This window comes from Suillus fuscotomentosus, assembly GCF_016647785.1.
Source record: "Suillus fuscotomentosus strain FC203 chromosome Unknown F5891scaffold_82, whole genome shotgun sequence".
Taxonomy (NCBI): Eukaryota; Fungi; Basidiomycota; class Agaricomycetes; order Boletales; family Suillaceae; genus Suillus; species Suillus fuscotomentosus.
In genome coordinates this window covers 105,039-125,565 of record NW_024539594.1, presented here as the reverse complement: position 1 = coordinate 125,565, position 20,527 = coordinate 105,039, and the positions used below count along the sequence as shown (strand labels likewise).

Below are 20,527 nucleotides of genomic sequence, written 5' to 3'. Positions count from 1 at the left end.
ACTAGGTGACAGTGCTCATGCTTGACAACTCTGTCACAGCAGGTGGGTATTATAATATGTGTCATCTTGGTGGTAAGTTGGCAATACACAACAATTTTGACTTGCCACAGTCATGACATGCAACTTTTGACGTTGTTGACTTTTTCTGCAATCTTTGAATAGGTGTCAGTGTCGGTTATAGAACTATATGACCAGACTATGTTGGACCGAACTACCTACAACCTAAAGGTGCTGAGTATCCGCAATGCAGTACCAAGCTGTATCAATGTGATGCCTTATGCAAGCACAGTTTGACATCGCACCCTTAACAGGAGCTTCCCCAGCGCTGACATCAGGTAAGTAAGTGGTTGTCATGCTGTCCTGTGCTGCTTACATCTGCTAGGTGCACAATTCAGGTGATAAGCCACAGTGCATTGCCATCTGTCCCAACCTCGATGAGATACGATAAGCATATATAAAGTTGGTTTTTCATTTTATGCACCCTGATATCTGAACAAATGCTAATGGGGGACAAAGTTTTGAATGACCAGACTATGTTGGACCGGACTGCCTACAATCCAAGGGTGCCAGGCATCTGCAACACGGTACCAAGTTGTATCAATGAGGTTGGCTCATGCAAGCATAGCGTGCTATTGCACCCCTAACAAGAACTCCTTCAACATTGACGTTAGTTATGTGGTTGTGATGTTTGCCTGTGCTGCTCAGATATGCAAAAGTACACAACCCAGACAGTGCATTGGTGTCCTGCCCAACCTTGTTTAGATATGGTAACTGCACACAGGGTCAGTTGGTCACTTCATGCTCCATATTCTTTCTCTAACTGCTGGAGTCTTCCAATGCTAGACTGTTGTGGATGGGGGCTGCTTTCAGTCTCATGATGTGGAGGCATGTCAGTGTGATGCTCTTCATCAGCCGATTGCTGATGTATAGTCATCAGATCCAAGGCAGTGAGGGATTTTGTTCATTGTAAACCCTCTCTGGATGATGAGCATCAGGTAATATTTTATAACACCAGGCTAAAATGTACCAAGACGCAGCAGTGTTTACATTTTTCGTCTTGTAATTGCTTCTGTGGGTTAGAAGAGTTATAAAAGCCAAACCAGGCTGTCATTAGATTGCATTTATATTAACTAATATTTAGATTTAAATAGAAATTATGAAGAGACAGTATTTAGATTTGAAGCTTGTTTGAGGGCCAAACATTTTTGTCGAATCTTGAATAAGGCGCTGTTGGCACTGATGGGTCTCTTGGCTGCAGAAGAAGTGGGGAAAACTTGGCTGAGTGAGTGACAATGTATCAGCCTTGGTACATGGTGAAGAGCGAAAAAAATACTGATTCCACCAGATTAGCAGCTCGTCAATTTCCTTGTATTCTTCAGGGTCTTCTAAGAGGTCGAGGAGGCTATGATAGAATGTTTCCAAGTCTGTAGTTGTGTCTGTACGAGAGAACACCAAGGACAAGCTCAGGGCAAATTGTACCTTCAATTGTACGTCAAAACTGAGCTGCCACAGAATTGATGCTTAATGGACCTGTATTGCAATATATGCTAGGGAGGCAATTGTGACAGAATTCATGCCGTAGAGGCATGCGTTTCCAGATTGTGTGGCCTTTGGCTCCCTGTCAACCGAACTTGGAGATGTGAACACGTGCTTGTAGGCCTGACGGAATACCTCATAACAAATCAAATATCTGAAAAATAAGTGCGTACTCATGTAGACTAGCAAGTGGCTCCTAAGAAGCCTGCACCATGGGTCTTCAGGGTCATAAATATGGTGGGCATACAAAGAAACGGGCCATTGATCCTCACAGACCATCATCTCGCCGCTTTGGAGGTTCTCTTTGGTTCTACATTAAAAAGAAGTACAAAAGAAGATTCAGGACTACACAGATTCCAGCAAACAGAAACGTACTGAGGGTCATTCCAGTCCAACCCAGCGGGACAAAGAAGAGATCTTGTAAGGTCGTGGTTAAAACTGCGGTCAATCTTAGAATTTCTATGTAAAGGAGGCCGTATGCCTTCCCCTTTGGAGGAAATCCAGTCAAGTATCACAGACTTCAACATTTTGGCATCATTGCCTCTGGTGCCTGCGGCTCCCTTACTGATCTGTAAATCATAAGCATAAACTCTATCCACGCAGAGGACGGTGCACCAGCTCTCCAACGTGAAGGATTTCCTCCTCAGACCCATCTTTCAGTCGCTCCAGAAGACCGGGATAAGAGTCTAAAAGTTGCTCAAAGACGCAATGTTCTCACCGCTCTCTGTCAAGTACGTCAGCCAATGGGCGAAGAATACAGAATAAATATGTTTCACTCAGCAGGAAAATCTTCCAACGGAATATCTTTGATTTGTTCAAGTCTCAAAATTCCATTGGTGAGCAACGCGGGGTAGTTACACAGGGCGAATACTGTTTGACCAAAATGATGTCCGTGGGACACTAGTGGATCGGATGAGGAGCTGGGAGACAGCCTTATTAGTCTATGAAAGTTGTGGTCGAGTATCTGGAACAGCCTACACTTTTTGTGAGGTCCCATTTGGAGGGCTGAGGAGCCACATTTACTTGGGACACTGGAAGTGGTTTCTTGGATGGTCATCAGTGACTGGAGAGGAGGAAAATAGCGAGGGATCTGCAAATACTGGAAGTAGTTTTTATCCCCAGCACTACATAATATGACAGGGCAACTAGTGGCTAAAGCAGTAAGCCATGGCAAATGACAGCAAAATTGATGATGGCCAAAAAGTGGCCATTATTTATAGCTACCTAGAGTGATGGCCATCATTTACTGCCACTGTTTATGGCAACTTTGAATGACAGCCAAATGATGGCCAGCCGCTCATTTTTTGTGTACTAGCATGTGTTAAACTTGAGTTTAGATGGTCAAAGAAAAATGTGATACATCGCCGCCCAATATATAGCTCCCTCAAACTTTCAATTTCTCATTGTAGCTCTTCACCAGAGAATAGATTCGATAACACCCAATATGCCACAGCCTGGATGTTGGACCTCCAAACTGCAAGGACATAGTATCAGCTTGAACCTGTGGTAAGCCTAATAGACCCACTTGGCGGCAGCACATGCTAATGCCTTTCCTTAGAATCGAGTTGGTAGACAATGTTAATGCCAACAGCCCCTCAAAAGGAACAATGAGGTCCCACTTCTGCCAATGATTAATGACAAAAAGAGCCATGTGAGCTCCACAACTGAGCTCAAAGAGTGACTGCAGTTGGCAGAAATGAACTGCTCTAGGCTGGAAGGGCTGTACCAAAAGTACAGACTTCATTTGTTAGAGGAAAATTATCGGACAAGAGTGTTGAAAGAATACGCACCAGATTGGGTCAGTACTTGCTCTCCCCGTCAAATCCCATGGGATTCTCCCTCTCCTACTCCAAGTACGTCAAAAATGTGTTCGCTTGAAAAAACCTGATTGTATTACTCAGCCGAATACGATGGCGAAGTTGAGGACAATACCTAAAGGCAGGAACTGTAGTAGATTCCCACTTTTCAGGGCTATTCAGCAGTGGCTTGATCTGAGCAAGGAGATGCAACACAACTGCAATTACTACTAGTGTACACTGTTCACAAATAGTTAGCGGACATTGTACATGATCTACGATTTGTAAAACACGGTTTACCATGAGGTGGAAGGAAAATGGGTCCCATGGACATGAGAGCCCTCATCCTCAGATATAGTGGCACATGGATGGCAGCATGCTACTACACCATTTGCACAACGAAAGGCATCATTATCTGCTATCCCTCAGAAGTACATGTGTCCTGATCGCCCTGACATACATATATCTGGGACACCCAGATGACTAAGACTAGTCCATGGACAGTGACTTCAAAATAGACACAGAAAACACCACATACCAGTGGAGCTTCCTCTGTTGACCGACCATCAAAGGATCCAATGAATGAGTTTGTGAAAGAGACAAGGTTGAAGCTGTATGCCTGGAAAATGGTGCATTCATAGCTTCCTGAAAATTGGAAATTACAGAGCTGTAACTGAGTGATAAGATTAAAAATTTTGGAGAACCACAAGCAGGCAGTGATTCAGGATGTGTTACAATGCATGCATTAACAGCACCTGCTCGAATGTACAGAGAATTACTGCGAGCTAGGGTGAGGTACCGCTGTTTGCAAGGGAAAGGAAAGGGCAAAGCCTTATGTGGAATTAGCTTGAGTGTTGTATCCTAACACGCAAAATGTGCAACTTCCAAGGTGATAATGAGGTCAAATGGCAGCAGCACTTGCATAGCTGCGCTCATACACAGCGAGGTCATGGCACTTCAGAAACAATCCGATTTTTGTCTCCACGAGTTCAAGGAGGACCTTCTGGAATGCGGTTTGAGCCTCCTTTGCAGAGAGCTTGGATACTCATCGGTCAAAATCTACGACATGTTCAACTTCTCACTCAAAATTGTCGCTTAAACAAGAAGCACATTATATTCCACCAGGAGTTTGACATTTGTAAAGTAAACAAATATGATACTGATGGGAATCATGGGATAGTATTAGGTGTCATAATCTCAGAATGCGATGGAGAACTCACAGACCATGTTCAACTACAAATAGTGGGAGTGAGCAGGATAGGCCTGCCAGACAAGAAGTAAGATAGAGTGCCAATGCATTGCAAACTTCAGAGTACAGCTTTGGTGGGCACAAAGGTGTGCACATACAAATATATGTGAACAACTTCGAGCGCACCAGCTATGATTCTGATTCATAGGCTGGCGTCACAATGATAAACACCATTTCAGAGTGCAGAGAACTTTACAAGTATCTTCAACAACCAAATAGAAGGTTGGCCTCACAGGCTAAGTTTAGAAGGGGACGGTACTCAGTGTCCTCCAATACATACACTTTGATACAAACATACTAGAGAATGAGGAACAGCATAGAAGTAGCACAAGATAAAGACAGGTTTGAACCAATTAACCAAATGAGGACTAAATGGTGCAGGATTTCGTGAGAATGCAATAATGATACACACTTCTATACACGGTCAATGATAATCTGAAGTAACAGTCAATAAAAAGGTGAGAATAATTTACGAAGGTCAAAAAATACAGTCCCATTCAAAAAAAAATATGCAGATGTCAATGAAAAATTCCAGTATCACTGAATGTCAAGCTTTACGTGGTCTTTGTTATCTTTGTAGTCTTTGTAATCTTCATAGTCTTCACAGCTCTCCTCTGTGCTGCTGTTGATATCCTCGTTGTGGTAGTGCACTTCATTACACAGAGGTCGGACAATATTTGAATCCGAAGATGTCGACGAACCTACAGTATCATTAGCATGAAAAGGAGCATGATCAGTTGTGCTCACTAATATCGCAGAGGTTGTGTCCATAAAGATTACTGATGGCCATTGTATATAGCGCTATCTCTGCATGGGCGCAGCGTCTCTTGGCCTGCAAGATGAGTAAATCCAACTCAAGGTTACACAGGTAGGCATTGCTATGTCTGGTAGCCAGGGATGTCACCATTAACTCCCCCTGTATGGTCAGTTCCTGCTTGAATAACTTATAAAAGGATTTTTGAACATCGGCAGTGACCCATGTACTCGACAGGAGCAATAAGGAGCCAATACACTGTGAACAGTTGGTCAGAGCAGCTAAGCCAACTGTTGAAGCACTGACATTCAAACAGACAGACGTCAGTCTTTCTTCCTGCAAGGTGGAATTACCGTGTACCAAAGAGAGAGGGATATGTAGAGGCAATAATGTTTCCATCAAAGATGCTGCAGTTGAGTTGAGGGGGGCATCATTGCTCATTAGCCAAACTTCACATATCCCTTGTGCTGCTATCGAGCAGGCCAGGGGTGTGCACGGTAGAGGTGTACAGTTTGTAGGAGCAACTGTTTGCCTCAAGGGAGGCCTGATGGGATGTTTGGATCAAGCTCCAAGACATGCTACAAATAACAAGAGCATCAGACTGCACATCTGCACCCAGACAAAAACAAGCTCACACAACCAATGTTGCTCCAAGACTTCAATAGCCTGGGTGTACAAAGACACCTCTATCTGACATTGTTTCCTCCTCTCTTCTAAGAGAACATGTTCTACAGCTGCGTGCCTTCCGGTATGTCCATTAGTACATACACTCTGATGTCTTCACAATGTTTCCTCTTCTTTCGCCTCTATGCTGCGCTCCCCAACCAGTTCCCACAGATCGCCGGGATAAAATCGATTTTTGAGCAAGAATGACAGAACATATACTTCAGTCTGAAGCTACATGAAAAGATTTAACAGAATCAGGATTACAAAAAATTCCCACTGACCTTCTGATTTGCTATGAGTCCTATGTAGGCATCTAAGAATTCATGGCCTAGGACGTTCGAAAATTGAACAATGCTTGCGCAAGCAGTTGAGTAATCAAATGATTCTGCTGAAAGACATATCTTGTTGGGGTGCAAATATTGTATGTACAGTAAGGTGTGTGGCAAGCGAGCTTGACTGTGAGAGTGCTATTTATGTGTAAGCAGGAATTGATTCTGAAAGAAAACAGGCAATTGCAGTGTTTAGAAAAGGTACTTGACTGACACCAACTAACTTGTGCCGGATATTATGTAAAAGGAATGGCCATTTCTGATGGCCATTCACAACCACTGCATCTGAATGAAGTCATAGTATGGTATGATAGTATATTAATATCTTCGCCCTAGTAATGATGTGGATCACGTGCATTCCATCTATTCAGCCAACACATCCAATGGCCTTGTTAATTGTCCGTCGGGCATTGAAAATATTGAACATTGAATTTACAGGCTGAGGCCTCTGAGTGCTGTGCATGATGGCATGATTGGCATCAACATGTGAACAGTGCATATGGCGAAATAGTATATGAACAGCTGAAATCCCTGACCATATATGAGACTAAGAGTTGTTGGTGCCCCCAATTTGCAATCTACAGTTTCACGTAGTGATATAAATAAGTACTAGATGTCATTATGTAGATCATATAGAATGTAGACTAAACTAATACTGAGTAATGAGCAACAATGATCATGCAAGTCGACCTTCTCGCTTTTTCACACCTCCCGAACAGATGTGGTGCTTCATCACTGACCTCACTCTGACTCGCTTGCATTTTTTGCATTGGCTAAACAGAATTTGGAAATCCCTGCTGGTAATACCATTTCCCACACAGGAATCAAGTCTGTTCAGTAATTCACTTCGTTCCTTGTAGGTCCACTCTAGCTGAATAGGCAAGACTCGCTGTTCTTCATCATTCATAATTTCAGACCCAGTACTGCAGCAAAGGAAGGACAAGTGCTCATACCTCTTCGAGGATACTGTAAGGTGGATATAGTCGGCAGCCTGAAGTATTTTGTAGGACTGGAAGTCCTTGTAGCCTCATAGAGGCTATTTTGCAGTATCTCTTAGCATCCTATTACTTTACTACACCAAGCGCAGCTTTCCTGCGACCCACGCACATCGGCCGCTACTTTCCCACGATGGCCGCAGCATTCCTGCGCCCATGCACAGCCGTGCTTTCTCACGCTTCATCAGCCGATGTTTCGCACCATCTGTCCATATCCAACCAACCCAATGGTACATTATTCTATGATTATATTTATATATCAGACCATTTCCGCATCGCACCACCTTTATTTCATCATAGACCCTTATTTACATATAGCTTTACATACCCTATTCGGTAGCACGTCAGCTCAGTTCCGCATGACAGCGCTTAGTGCAATACTTAAACACTAGTAGTACATATCCTTCAGTAGCTTGGTTTTCTGGATGTTCCAGTAGCAACTCCCTTTAGCCTACAGTGAGTAGCTATTGGCAATCCATATCCATTTACCATCCACACCGTGTCCATTACCATTTCGCTTTACATCTAATTCTATTGTCTATCATCTCTATTACCATCCGAACCATCTGCGCTGCAGCCACACTTTCCCATGCCTTCGGCTATCAGCCACCGCTTCATTCCCACGCGTGCACCTGCCGCTTTCCCACGCTTCGCATCAGCTGCTAAGCAGCACCTTTGGCGCTCATTGCTTGACCTTTGCTGCACTAGCTTCCCCTTTTGGGTCGAACGCACTTGTTCTGCAAGTATAGCAGACTAGGTGTTGGACGACCTACAACATAAAGATATTGGTTTGGAGCCTATAGCACCACACTGAGTTGTAAACCTACAACGTGTCAATTTTTACTAGGTGATGTTGACTCTTCAGTTGTGATCCTCTTGAGTGTGAAGAATGCTAATCTCGATAACCACATTCATCAGATGCGCATCTTGCAGTCCAATTGAACTGCTCAGTGTCCTTATTCCACCACGAGTACACCACACACTCTATGTATGCACTCCTGCCACTACCATTGGCACATAGACAGCATGGGTATTTCAATTCATATTCTTTGCGGTGGATCTCTAGGTTGAATGGCAAAATCTTCTTTCCATCACCGTCAATAGGCCTGCATTTTTGTGGAGCAGCGTCATAACTCAAAATTTGCAGAGAATATGGGTGCATCTCACCACCACCATTCAACCATGGATTTTGAGGTGCTGTCATAGTGTAGGAGGGCAAAGTGACAGGTCATAGCCTCTGCAATCAATTTAGCTAACCTCCAAGCAGTTTCATGATAGTCAGGTGGGGCAGTGATGGTAGATGAAGGTGAAGATGGGGCTTCCATTGTCTGGTCCAGTGCAGCAAATACACAGTATCTACTCTGCTTTTATGAGACCACAACATGTAGTAATATTATGATCTGCCCAGCTTATCTTGCCACCATGAAATGTCCCCACCTTTAGCCTGCTGCCAGAGGTTTTGGCCTGTGGGAATCTAGACTATGATGGGATCGCCATTTGGGCTAGCCATCACTGGTGCCCTCAATATTATGTTATGCTATCAAAGTCATCAGTCTTTCCACCTGTCCTTCAACATTGGACTGAACCACATTCTCACATCTTCAGCTCCCCCTCATGGATTGTGCGAGTTCATTGCCGACTCCAACCCCTTTCAGATGCACCTGTACTCATGAGTTCACACAGGAGAGTGCCTATACAAAGCATCAAGGCTCTTGCACTAAGGGCAAGAAACAATTGTTCTCCACTTTATCCAAAGCGAAGCATCTTCTAGGCTCTATGAAACGGTCACAAGTTAACCACAACCTCGGTAGACAGATTTCTGGCCCTGGCACAGTGCTGTTGAGCGTGCAGGCCCACCTCTCAAATAGCTCTTTTCCATCTGCTGACCTGCTGCAAGAAAATGCACCCACATTATCATCAAACACCAATCTTGATGCCTCACCTATCGAGATAGACACAGAACAAGGCTTGTCACTGGTGCAGCAGAGGAGTTGATGCATTGACGTCTCATTGCCACTCCATTATAGACAATACAAGGATGTGCTTCCGCAAGCTCCCCCAAGCCTTCCCTCCGGATATACTGCTCTAGCACCAGAGCCTGATGCACCAGCCAATGCAACGGACACATCTACCAGTACTTGTGCATCTTCGCAAGCTCCCCCTTTCTGTACCGCTAGAAATATATTTGGGCTGATATGTCAGTTCTTTTCATCCACCCCCCCTTCTCATGACCCAGAAGAAGCTGTAACACTCCAAGACATCAGTTCCATCCCGACTATATCTTCAACTGAGTCAGATGCCCTCACAGAGCCTAACGATGTTTTGTTTTCCCCTTACCCCAATCAATCCTCCTTTGAGCTGGGCCATTGGTACTGGCATGGAGGTGCACAGAAGTCCCAGCAGAGTTTCAAGGAACTTATTGATATCATCAGCGATCCAGATTTTGATCCTGATGATGTCTGGAGTACGCCATGGAGCAGAATTGACTCACAGCTAGGTGCAAGTGTTTACGATGATGAGGGGGAGGAATGGGAGGATGAGGATGCCGGTTGGCACAAAATGCAAGTCAGCATTGAAGTACCTTTTTCCAGAACTACAGCTCAGCCAGGCCCTTGACCTTACATCACAGCTGAACTTTACCATCAATCTCTCACCTCCGTCATCCAAGAAAAGCTTGCAAATGCTCAGGATGATGAGCTTTTCCATTATGAACCTTACCAACTGCGATGGAGTGCTCCCCATCTTCCCCACGAGGTCAGCATTCAAGGCGAGCTTTACACCTCACTGGCCTTTATGGATGCCCACCATGATCTCCTGGAGTCTCCTGGAGAGCCGGGGTGTGATTTACCCTGCGTAGTCATCGCATTGATGTTTTGGTCAGATGCCACGCAACTGACAACATTTGGTAACACGAAGCTGTGGCCAGTGTATATGTATTTCGAAAATGAATCCAAATACCACCACAGTAGGCCATCCTGCCATTTGGGGAACCACATCACATATTTTCAAAAGGTACAATGTCCTCCTGAATTAATTTTCTTCTTGTGGAAGCTGTTACAATAACATTGCCAGACCTAGCCTAGGTCCTGACTGACAGCGGTCTGGAACCGCTATGACTTCACTATGGCCTGGAAGGCCTCCCAATCCCATCATGATGGCTGTACACCTCATGTAGAATTAGACCAACGCATGCCTTCACATGTGTCGATGGACCTTTAGGCTGGAGCGCCTCATGTATGTATCTTGACATAGAAGAGGTGCCTCATGCATCTTATCAGACAAGCAAGGCTTGCCCCACTTCATCTTATCTCTGACTCAGATAGATTCACGATACAGGCTCATACTGAACCTTATAGCATATGCCTATATAGACTAGACACAGATCATTGTATTCCTTACTTTGATCTACTTGGTATTCCCTAGAAACTAGTACAATCCCAGTACTTGTTCATCCTCTCAGAGTGACCTCAGTCCCTCTGTCTTGACCGCACTTCTAAGACAAGCCGACGCTACCTTAGCTGTATATCCATCAGCCCTACAGCTTGACAAGCCGCCGCACTTACCAAGCTTGTCAGAGGATCCCTTGGGCTTCATCCAAGGCTAGACTACCGTCCTTCCATCTTTGCAAGATCGCTTAGAGACCTGCCATTTGGCATCAGGAGGCTTGACCTATCCAAGTCGTAACAGAAGCCCACACCTTGGCAGCTTCTGGACGCCTTTAAAGATTTTGTGGAGACATATACCAATGGCAAGGGGATCAGCTGTGAATGTACAACACATTGCCAGCGTGAACTGTTTCAAGCTCAATGGAATATCTTACTGATGAAGAGTTTTTAGAGGTGTATGAGCATGGGATGGTAATTCTCTGCTGTGACAGAATCAAATGCAGGTTTAATCAAAGAGTCTTTACCTACTCTGTGGATTACCCTGAAAAGTAACTCATAATCATCATCTATAAGACATCTCAGCAGACCAAATCAGGGTCCTTGTTGCAACTATTCAGCAGCTAGGAGGCTGTCCTTGCCCGTGTTGTCTCATACCAACTGCGCAGCTTCAAAATCTGGGGATGAGCCATGATCGGCAACAACGTTTAACACTGGTGTTGTCCAACGTCTCGAAAAGTCAGCCCATTGCTACTGCATGTGACCTTATTTATGAGAAAAATTATGGTATTGACAGTACGGCAGTTGAGGTGCTTCTCAAACCTGAATCCTGGGTGCCGAATTCAGTGAGCATAGTCATCAGTCTCATTCATTGCCTGAACTAATATTTGATAAGAATGTGCTGTCCAACAATCTTAGTGCATTTGGATTCAATGTGTTTGCAGTGCTTGTTGTTGATTTCCTACATGAGTTTGAGCCTGGGGTATGGTGCATGCTTCTAATTCATCTACTGAGAATTCTGACTGCATTGAACAAGGACTTAGTGCACGAGCTTGATAGGAGGTGCCGAATGTGTTTTGATGATGCCCGGGGGACTCATCTCCATCTTTGACAGGTACAGGCAGGTTCCCCTGTTTGGTCCTGCAACCATTAGGTGGTTCTCTGTGAGCACCTCCAAAATGTTGAACATGGCAGCATGCAACTTTGAGGACCTTTTACAGGTACGCCTTAAAGACAATTCTCATATGTCCATGGACTGACTTTGTACAAGTGTTCTATTCCAGTCTTCGAAGGTCTCCTCCCTGATGCTCACAACAAAATTCTTCTTGATCTCCTTTTCATTATGGCGCATTGGCATGGTCTTGCTAAACTGTGTATGCATTCCGACCTTACCTTAGAGATTCTCAACCAGCAAACTACCAACCTCAGTGAGAAATTCCGTCACTTCAAGTCGAAGGTATGCACTGCATGCCACACACAAGAACTTGACCGTGAGGTCGATGCAAGGTCTTGTCGGCAGGCAAAGGATGTCACTAGACGCATGGAGGGCAGCATGGCGAATGGCGTTTGGCAAGAGACTGTGGCTCAAAAGAGGGCAGGGGGTAATTCTAAAGGGAAACATAAGCCAAATTTGGAACGGTTGCAGGATCCACATTCACCAAGGCAATCGAGGAGGAAGAAGTCGCTAAATTTTCGGACGTACAAATTTCACGTGCTAGGCGATTATGTTGCTTCCATTCGTTGTTTTGGTACAACAGACTCGTATAGTACAGAGCCAGTAAGTTATGATTTTCTCCCTGTCTGCTCCTCTGCTCAGTTGCTATTAGGGAGAGCTAGAGCACCAAACATCGAAAGACAGATACCACCGAACTGATCGCAGAAACTTCATACACCAGCTAACTCAAATAGAATGCCATCAAATTTGCTTATGTCATATCAAACAACAGCAAACAACACGGACTCCTCACATGCAGGCTGACGAAACTGTGATCGACCCTCAGCTACACCATCATATTGGACTAAGTGAGAAAACTTTCGACAAGTTGGGACATTATCTCCACAGTCATGCAGGGGATCCTGCCATGAAGGTAACTTTCGGGGGCTGAATCATTGTCATTCTAACATATGACTCAGGACTTCCTTCCACGATTGGAAGATCATATCCTAGACCACATAAGGACCCTTGGATCTTCTGTGCAGAACTCTGCCCATCCCGACCAGGAATACAGTTCAATTCTTTTTAAGTGCAACAGAATCTATCACCACGCCCTCGTCAGGTTTAATTATACAACATATGACATTCGAAGGGCCCAAGACGTGATAAACCCCAGGACCCCCCATTGTAACATCATGCTGCTACAGCATGATGATGGGGCCCATGACAAATATTGTTATGCGAGAGTTCTTGGTATCCACCATATCAATGCTGTGCACTCAAGTAACATGTATGAGTCCTGCCGAATAGACTTTCTATTTGTCTGGTGGTACAAACTTGTACAAAACCATTCATGGGAAACACATGCTTTGGGACAAGTTCGCTTCCTACCTTTGACAAATCCAAACACTTTCGGCTTTGTGGATCCAGGAGCGGTTCTGAGGGCCTGCCATATAATTCTGGCTTTTTCGCAAGGCCGGCGTAATCTGAATGGTGGGGTTTCTCCCCTTTCTGGAGATAAACACGACTGGCTAGAATACTATGTTAACAGGTGAGCAATTCTATCCATACGGGTCATATCTATATCATTATTGTAACTCCACCAGCTTCGCTGATCGTGATACACTCATGAGGTTCCATTATGGCCTCGGGGTAGGCCATGTATACCCACATAGGGTAGGGATCTTAGACAGTCATAGCTTGGCATGGCAACCTGCCGCTCAAACAACTCCCTATATGGAAGATGAAGATTTTGAAGGTGAAGAAAACTTCACAGAAATAGCCCATCCAAGCGATGATGAACAGGATGAGCACAACGAAGAGGATCATGACATTGGCATTGAGGAATTTAACTTCTTTGAACAAGGAAGGAATGCAAGCATGGAGTCCCTCGCGGAGGCACTAGACGACATGTTCATGAGCCATGCTCTCAATTATGAAAATTGATATTGTATTACAGCAACAGAACCCTTGTAATTTTCTGGGCACAACTCCACGGTAAGGATGTCTAATACATAATATGGCCGGAGATTATTGATGGCCATCAGTCAGGGATCAGCAGCCAGCACAAACGGCCACCAACTCACGATACCAAGAAGTTATGTCCACCACAGATCAGTAGCAAGTTGTTGTATCATCTCTAATGTTTGACCTTTGCTAATTTTTGACAGGCTTTGCTACTTTATAACCAGCCTTTGTTAATATTGTTTATTACCATCAATTCCCTCCCTACCTATCCCATCCTGGTACTTGCAGGCCAATCAATGTCTCCAGTATGGTTATATGTACCCGCTTAGGGTGAAATCCTTCAGCTCATTCAGCTTGCTGTAAGTACAAGACTTTGTACAGTGGATCCGCTGATGTGACAACCTTCTCCTCTAGCATGAGGAGGTTTGTCGCCATCCATCAACCATGGTTTTGTTTTACCTTTTTCCCCCTCAGTATCTGTTTGTCTCCATCACTACAGGATCATATGGTACCTTGCTAATTACAACCAAGTATCGCCTATCTATGTGAGTTTCCTTCTCAAATGCAAATATTTAATCTCATTGTATTTATTTGTAGTGTGAAAGATCCTTCCAGGAGGCCCGGCCTTGGACTGGTCAGCTTATGCAACTTGGGTGGCTGATTGTTCCTGGCGAGAGGGATACTACCCACCTTCATGAGTTATTCACAGCAACGGTGAGCTGTTTACCACATCAAATATTCTGTCTTTGAAACAATAGATCTAGCCAACTGGCAGCACTTATATCAGTGTGATAACCCCTACATGCTGTAGGGCTAATGCCAGAGGTATCCCAATGTCTACTTGGCTTGTGAGTGTTGTGCTCAAGTCCTCGTGCACGTCCTTCACTGATACATTGTTAGCTCCAAGAGCTGTTGAACGCTTCAGTTCAATTCTCTTATGCTCCATTTCCAGATGGGTATCTGCCTCCCATTGTCACCTCAGTACAACAACCCATGTACGATGTGCTCCCTCCTGCCAATTCAAGTGCTCTTGACAACATGCTCTCAGATGTCCTCCTGGCTCCCGCTTTTGACCTCACACCTACGGAGTTTCAAGAGCTCAATTGCGGCTACAATTACTGGGAATTGTCCACTATAACTTCTCTCAGCGGTATCGATGATACAGCTCAGCCCTTTTTGGATCAAGTGGATGAATTAGATGAAGTAGATGGGGTTCTCACCAAGGAGCCAGTCCTCGAGGTTTTTCATCCTGACTTGCAATGGAGACAGTCTAAGGGTGGAGTATGGGACACCTTGAACAGAAAGCAACGAGAGAGCCTCACCTGTGCAATGAAGAAGACATTTTGGTGGCGGATTATGATGCTCACTAGGGCCTCATTTGTTGGAGGCCTGTGGGTAGGAGAGCGCCAAAACCCAACAATTCATCAGGTGGAAGTACGACACCGGGTGACCAATAGCTTTCTCACCGCACTTCACCTAACCTACACAACTTACAAGGAGATGCTGGAGCAACCAGGTCAGTGCCTTGCATCCTATATGCTACCTGATGCTATCTTACGGTTTCATCAGTGGTCATCACATTTGCCAACGGGGTAACTGTTTCTGCTGGATGGCCGGAGTTCCATAGGAATGTGTGCTCTCTCTTTCCTTCACTTTCCCCTTACTGATGCAAGCAACTGGCCAAGGCATTTAATGAATCAAAGGGGGAACTAAGGAAGGTTATCAAAGGTGCAATGTCACCATACACCAACTTTTGTGACTCTTTCGATACAGTAGAGATGAGGATCACTCACTTCGTGGGTCTTTTCAACTCGAACAACATCAATGATGTACAGGACTCGAAACCGCAGTTGAGGCACTAGCTCAAATTTTTTCGTTTTTCAGGTGCGCCAGATGATTTCTGAGCTCATCAGAGAACATGTTTTTTCAGAGCTCCTTTGGGTGTCACTCTTTCACCCAAACAGCAAGTTGGCAGATAGAAAATGCAGTGTGAGGCTAGCAGATTTCCTTCCCGAAGAAGTCTTTTCAGATTTCACCTGTCTAGCCCAGAAACCGGTGGGCAATTTGATGATGTTGGTAAGTTTGTATGCCCTTCACATTTTCTCCTCAAAAAACAGATGCTGCATTGGTATTTAGCTCTACCAGTTGATGGTCATCACCTTGAAAGAAAGAGAAGCACTTGTGATCGACTATTGTGGACCAGAAGATATGAACGAGATTATTATGTCAGCCCTAGACAATATGTATGCCTATCCAGACAGGTTCCCAATATTCACGGGAAGAGTGAAGGCTCTCCCTTTCATAAAGTGCATGTTTAGTGTGGTTGTTTCAGCATATTGATCATGCTCTACATTTAGGGGGAGCAATGTCCTACCTATCGCTCCCAAGTCAGGTCTTCCGAGAATCACAACAGAGGAGACAGGGAAGAGATTTAGGAATATGACGGACATCTTGCCCATCGAAACCCAGCCAATCAGTGATTCATGCATTGTCGTCCCAAACAGTGGGGGCTTTTGTTCCACCAAGTCTCTGAGACTTGTCTCGGATGTACTCGCTTCATTCTTCTCGACTCTCCCAGTCGCATAGTCACAGTATTGCTAGTCAGATGTTCGCTGGTCCCCTTCTCGGTTCTTAACTTTGTACTACAGATACCATGAGTCTTACCGTCACCAATCTCTATGAATGTTTGGCAGCAGAGAGATCTCTGAATAAAGCTTCAATGACTGCATAAAGTTGGAAATGGAGGTTCGAGAAGCAGGAATGATGTGATCACCGATTAGGGGTACCAAAGGTTACCGGAATACCCATTGATCAGAAGAATCTGGAATTGTTCGAATGAGTCAGTCAAGCTCAAGTTGGAGCAAAACCGTCTTCTTTTGGTTCATGTTAGATAAAACCCAAGGAACAAATTTACTATCTTCTTGCTCATTAGCTGTATCTTCAGCAGCACTACATACTTTGTAAGCAGTCTTTTGCATTCTGTCATAATCTGGTGCTTACTGATTCAAGTTCAGTTTGGGATGATGTTATAGTTCTACTGATGCGCAAGGTCTCAGCCTTCCACACAACACACAATTGATGTAAGTTCCAGGTAGAGTCTTAAATGCTCACCAAAATAACTGACTAACAATGGTCTTCATCTGAAGGAGCTTGAGCATTCCCCCATGCCCTTTGGAACAGGGTGGCAATTCTACAGTTTTCCAGAAGAAAATTTCATGGCTGAGTACTTTGTCCTCCTATGGAGTTGTGTCCAGTGTGTTTACTCTCACATTCAAGGAAACAGTGGGAGCATCGTGTTTTCCAAGAGTTACTCAAGTCTGTAGCAGACCTGGAGGAGCTTTTCATGCAAGGTGGAGATAATGAGGTTGATGCCGTCGCAGAGCTGGCAAGTACCATCATGCTCTCCTACCTCTTCAAAGTTAACTATTTACATCAGCTCATCATCATTTTACTCAGAAAGGCCCATCAAGCAGTCCACCACCTCACCAAGCGACTGGTAGCCCAAATGATTTTTATCAAGAAGAGGGCTCACCTGTGACTGCCTTGCACAAGATCAAAGTTATCAAGGCCATGAACCAGTCATGCATAATTGAGATCTTGGGTGTGTATACATCCTACTTGTTCTTCCAAGTGCAAATTATTTTTTCCTCACTCTCGATTTTATCTTGCAACTGTTCACAGAATAACATCCTACACATAAAATCTGGCAATCTTCTCATCAATAACAACGGCTTACTCCCAATAGCAGCTTTTAGAATTTTCAGTCTAGCACACAGGTATGATCCGAACATTATCTATGCAGTCATGGATCAGTGTGGGAGAGACAAAAAGTAAGGATTATTTTTTTTTATCCAATTTTATCCAGTTTTATCCAGTTTTATTCAGTTTTATTGGACCTTTTATTTTTCTGATCTACCTGATTTGTGTATTGCCTAAAATGATGCTAACTTCTTAATCACAGTGTTTGCAGCAGCGGCTGCTGCTTCCCTCTGAGTCACAAGCCTTGACAGCACACTTGTCAAGTTGACTTCACAGGACTCACCCGCAAGGCACCAAACCAATGTCAAAAAACTGTTGTCCCATCCATTGTCCCCTTCTTGGACAGTGATGGATCTTCTATTCATGCTAAGTGGAGGCTGATGAAGTAAGTATCGCTACTAGCCACAGACTGGCATCGAGTGTCGCCTCAGAGAAGCTTGTCGTTCAAATATTGTGCCTCATGTTGGCCTGTCACGTACTCCACTTCTAGATGGACAAATATCCATAATGTCAGGGTACATTGAGAATAGTGCATCTGGTTTGAGAACTTCATTTCATGCTTCTCTTGATGCTCTTCATTCAAGAAATCTGAGAATATACATATTCAATAAGATGAAACCTTTCTATCTCCGGCTTTCTTTTGCCACAGATGAAATGTATGCTCTTGCACATCTGAGGTATGTTACAATTTGCGCACTATTCACGCACTAGTTTGACAAACTTGATGGAGAGTATTGGCGAATGTTCTAATCCCTCAGATGAAGAGCGGACTCGTCAAAATCGAGTGCAATGTCCTATTTTACACCAATGGAAACACAGACCTGAGAAACCCAGACATCTCCCGAAATTTCCTGTTCCCCAGGTGGTGGACTGGGCATGTCTTTAGGTGGTGACTACAATATTGTCTCGAATCCAAGTGAGGAGGATCACCAAGAAAAACTGCACGCGGCATTCCTCAGCATGGATTGGCAGAATTTCCAATTAGACTGTTATTGGCCCAGATCTACAACTGGAAGGCAACCTCTCCCCCCTGTCCCCCGCTCCTGAGCCTTCACGGTCTCTACTAATCCAATCTGCACGTGCTCAACAAGGATGGGAGAAAAGGCAGCATCATGGATCTCAATCATCATTGATGAGGATGGGGATGGCAGTGGTAAGCCTGCATTGCGCAAGGATACACACCCCATGTGATACTGTCTGTCTCCTTCTCCTCGTAAGCAAATTTCATACCCTCCAGAACTCTCCCTCTCGATAACTTCTTCGCTGGCCAGCAAAATTTCTCATAGACCATGTCTAGAGTGTCTACAAGTGGATCGTCCATCAACTCTGCCACAGAAGATATGACCACAGAGGTTGTTAGTCTATTACGTGCGTGTTGTTTGGGATGAACTGTCGAAGGATCTCTTTTGGTTTGAACCCTCTGTTCCCCCAATCTTTGTGCTTGCAGTTGGGCTGAAGGGTTAAGCAAATGAAAACAGCTGCGGCCGTTCTTGTGCCCAATTTGTACATCTTCATGTGATCCTCCAACAAATTCAATGCCTGGACAAGCTGATCCTCCTGCAGGTATTTCCACAGATGACATGAACCTGAAATCCCAAGCGATGTTGAAGCATCGAACCCAAACCCTGCTTCAAATGTGCCATCTCACCTTGATCTGTTTGTTGCACTACCAGCCTCTTCAGAAACTGCACAGTCTGACGCAGGCAGGTACTCAGGTATTTCCACGGATGACAAGAACCTGAAATTCCAAGCGATGTTGAAGCATCGAACCCAAACCCTGCTTCAAATGTGCCATCTCGCCTTGATCTGTTTGTTGCACTACCAGCCTCTTCAGAAACTGCACAGTCTGATGCAGGTACTCAATTATACGCTCATGACACAGCAAAGGACGTCAGGAACATGATCTGCCCAAACAGTTTGCCCTGTGGTATCCAGGAGCAACTGGGTCAGAAATCGAACAACTAGGAGGAGCAAGCAGAACCCGATCGCTCCGTGTTTGTTATTGGCCTCGGTGTCTTCATCATGATCTTATGTCTCTGACCTGTGGCCGCTTTCTACATTTTTTCTCCCAAACAAATGGTGGAGGTCATGGATCCCATCCCCCAGGAGTCTACTGCTTGTGGCCTCACCGATAGCGAGGTGGACGCCTGTGGTGGACTCGACTTTGCGGTCATCCGTGATATGGTACAAGGTATGTTATTACAAGATTGACAGCCTCTCTCCATGTGATCTTAACTTCCAATCGCCAACAGCCTCTTCACTTCGGTGAGCTCCTGCCACGTGTTCTCCAGGTATCTCATTGTCTCCTGCAACTCTTCTTCCCTCCTCAATGCCATCAGCGTTACCCAGCACTTATCCTCGATGGTTATCAGAAAAGGAGTAGACGGCGCAGTAGTATGACTTTGGATTCAGTATTGGGCTGTTTCAACTGCGTTGTTCCACACTCCCTGCAACCATTTAGTTTCATTAATGTAATGTACTTATAACATACTACCGCTGAACCGCTGACAATCAGCGGGCCTGGGGCATCTGGTTGGAACGTGGGCACCTGATTATGATAATATCTAAGTAAGATGTACAACTCGACGATATAAAACTTACGAGTGAGTCGTCGTTGATCAGAGCATTGGTAGATTCCATGATATAGTAGCAAAGTAGATGGCAGAGTACTGATTGATAGATGCGCGAGTCAGTGAGTAAGTGTCACACATCCATCCATAATGGGCAGTAGGACTGCGTCGGAATTTTCAATTTTTTTCAATTTGGCCATCTACACTCACAATGTACATCACATTGCATCCAGCCAGTGTACTTATTCACTCTTTTTGCTCTAATTGATATTGTTCATGCACTAATATTCTCTTTTTTTTTTAAAAAAAATCCAATTATTGTCCTATGTAGAGTGAGACTCTATGGAGGACAAAACTATCTAGCCTATA

The 20,527-nt window shown here is 44.5% G+C and overlaps 5 protein-coding genes across 5 annotated transcripts; 2 read left to right on the top strand and 3 right to left on the bottom strand.

Annotated features, from left to right (window-relative positions):
- Window positions 1-1,171: 1,171 nt before the first annotated feature.
- Window positions 1,172-2,593, bottom strand: F5891DRAFT_1131003 (uncharacterized protein; the record flags this gene model as incomplete). Its single annotated transcript, XM_041364602.1, has 8 exons — window positions 1,172-1,278; window positions 1,311-1,479; window positions 1,531-1,659; window positions 1,720-1,846; window positions 1,912-2,100; window positions 2,255-2,260; window positions 2,313-2,456; window positions 2,517-2,593. 8 exons carry the CDS (start codon window positions 2,591-2,593, stop codon window positions 1,172-1,174), a joined length of 948 nt encoding a protein of 315 aa, XP_041219851.1.
- Window positions 2,594-5,118: 2,525 nt separating this feature from the next.
- On the bottom strand, window positions 5,119-8,650 carry F5891DRAFT_985162 (uncharacterized protein; the record flags this gene model as incomplete). The annotated part of the gene is made up of 16 exons (XM_041377552.1): window positions 5,119-5,282; window positions 5,329-5,593; window positions 5,642-5,742; window positions 5,971-6,077; window positions 6,120-6,232; window positions 6,283-6,355; window positions 6,555-6,615; window positions 6,709-6,785; window positions 7,071-7,253; window positions 7,284-7,296; window positions 7,438-7,565; window positions 7,781-7,850; window positions 7,880-8,056; window positions 8,099-8,148; window positions 8,309-8,431; window positions 8,493-8,650. 16 exons carry the CDS (start codon window positions 8,648-8,650, stop codon window positions 5,119-5,121), a joined length of 1,863 nt encoding a protein of 620 aa, XP_041219850.1.
- Window positions 8,651-13,598: 4,948 nt separating this feature from the next.
- Window positions 13,599-16,415, top strand: F5891DRAFT_985161 (uncharacterized protein; the record flags this gene model as incomplete). The annotated part of the gene is made up of 14 exons (XM_041377551.1): window positions 13,599-13,774; window positions 13,822-13,859; window positions 13,910-13,959; window positions 14,118-14,188; window positions 14,211-14,252; window positions 14,329-14,374; window positions 14,427-14,543; window positions 14,594-14,677; window positions 14,730-15,345; window positions 15,399-15,460; window positions 15,503-15,658; window positions 15,714-15,905; window positions 15,966-16,072; window positions 16,187-16,415. 14 exons carry the CDS (start codon window positions 13,599-13,601, stop codon window positions 16,413-16,415), a joined length of 1,986 nt encoding a protein of 661 aa, XP_041219849.1.
- Window positions 16,416-16,993: 578 nt separating this feature from the next.
- On the top strand, window positions 16,994-17,856 carry F5891DRAFT_985160 (uncharacterized protein; the record flags this gene model as incomplete). The annotated part of the gene is made up of 6 exons (XM_041377550.1): window positions 16,994-17,082; window positions 17,106-17,247; window positions 17,286-17,459; window positions 17,511-17,605; window positions 17,632-17,659; window positions 17,791-17,856. 6 exons carry the CDS (start codon window positions 16,994-16,996, stop codon window positions 17,854-17,856), a joined length of 594 nt encoding a protein of 197 aa, XP_041219848.1.
- A 721-nt stretch (window positions 17,857-18,577) lies between these two features.
- F5891DRAFT_985159 (uncharacterized protein) lies at window positions 18,578-20,228 on the bottom strand (the record flags this gene model as incomplete). Its single annotated transcript, XM_041377549.1, has 7 exons — window positions 18,578-18,747; window positions 18,771-18,949; window positions 18,979-19,174; window positions 19,237-19,425; window positions 19,825-19,945; window positions 20,080-20,136; window positions 20,190-20,228. The coding sequence occupies 7 exons, from the start codon at window positions 20,226-20,228 to the stop codon at window positions 18,578-18,580; spliced, it is 951 nt and encodes a 316-aa protein (XP_041219847.1).
- Between the last annotated feature and the right edge of the window lie 299 nt (window positions 20,229-20,527).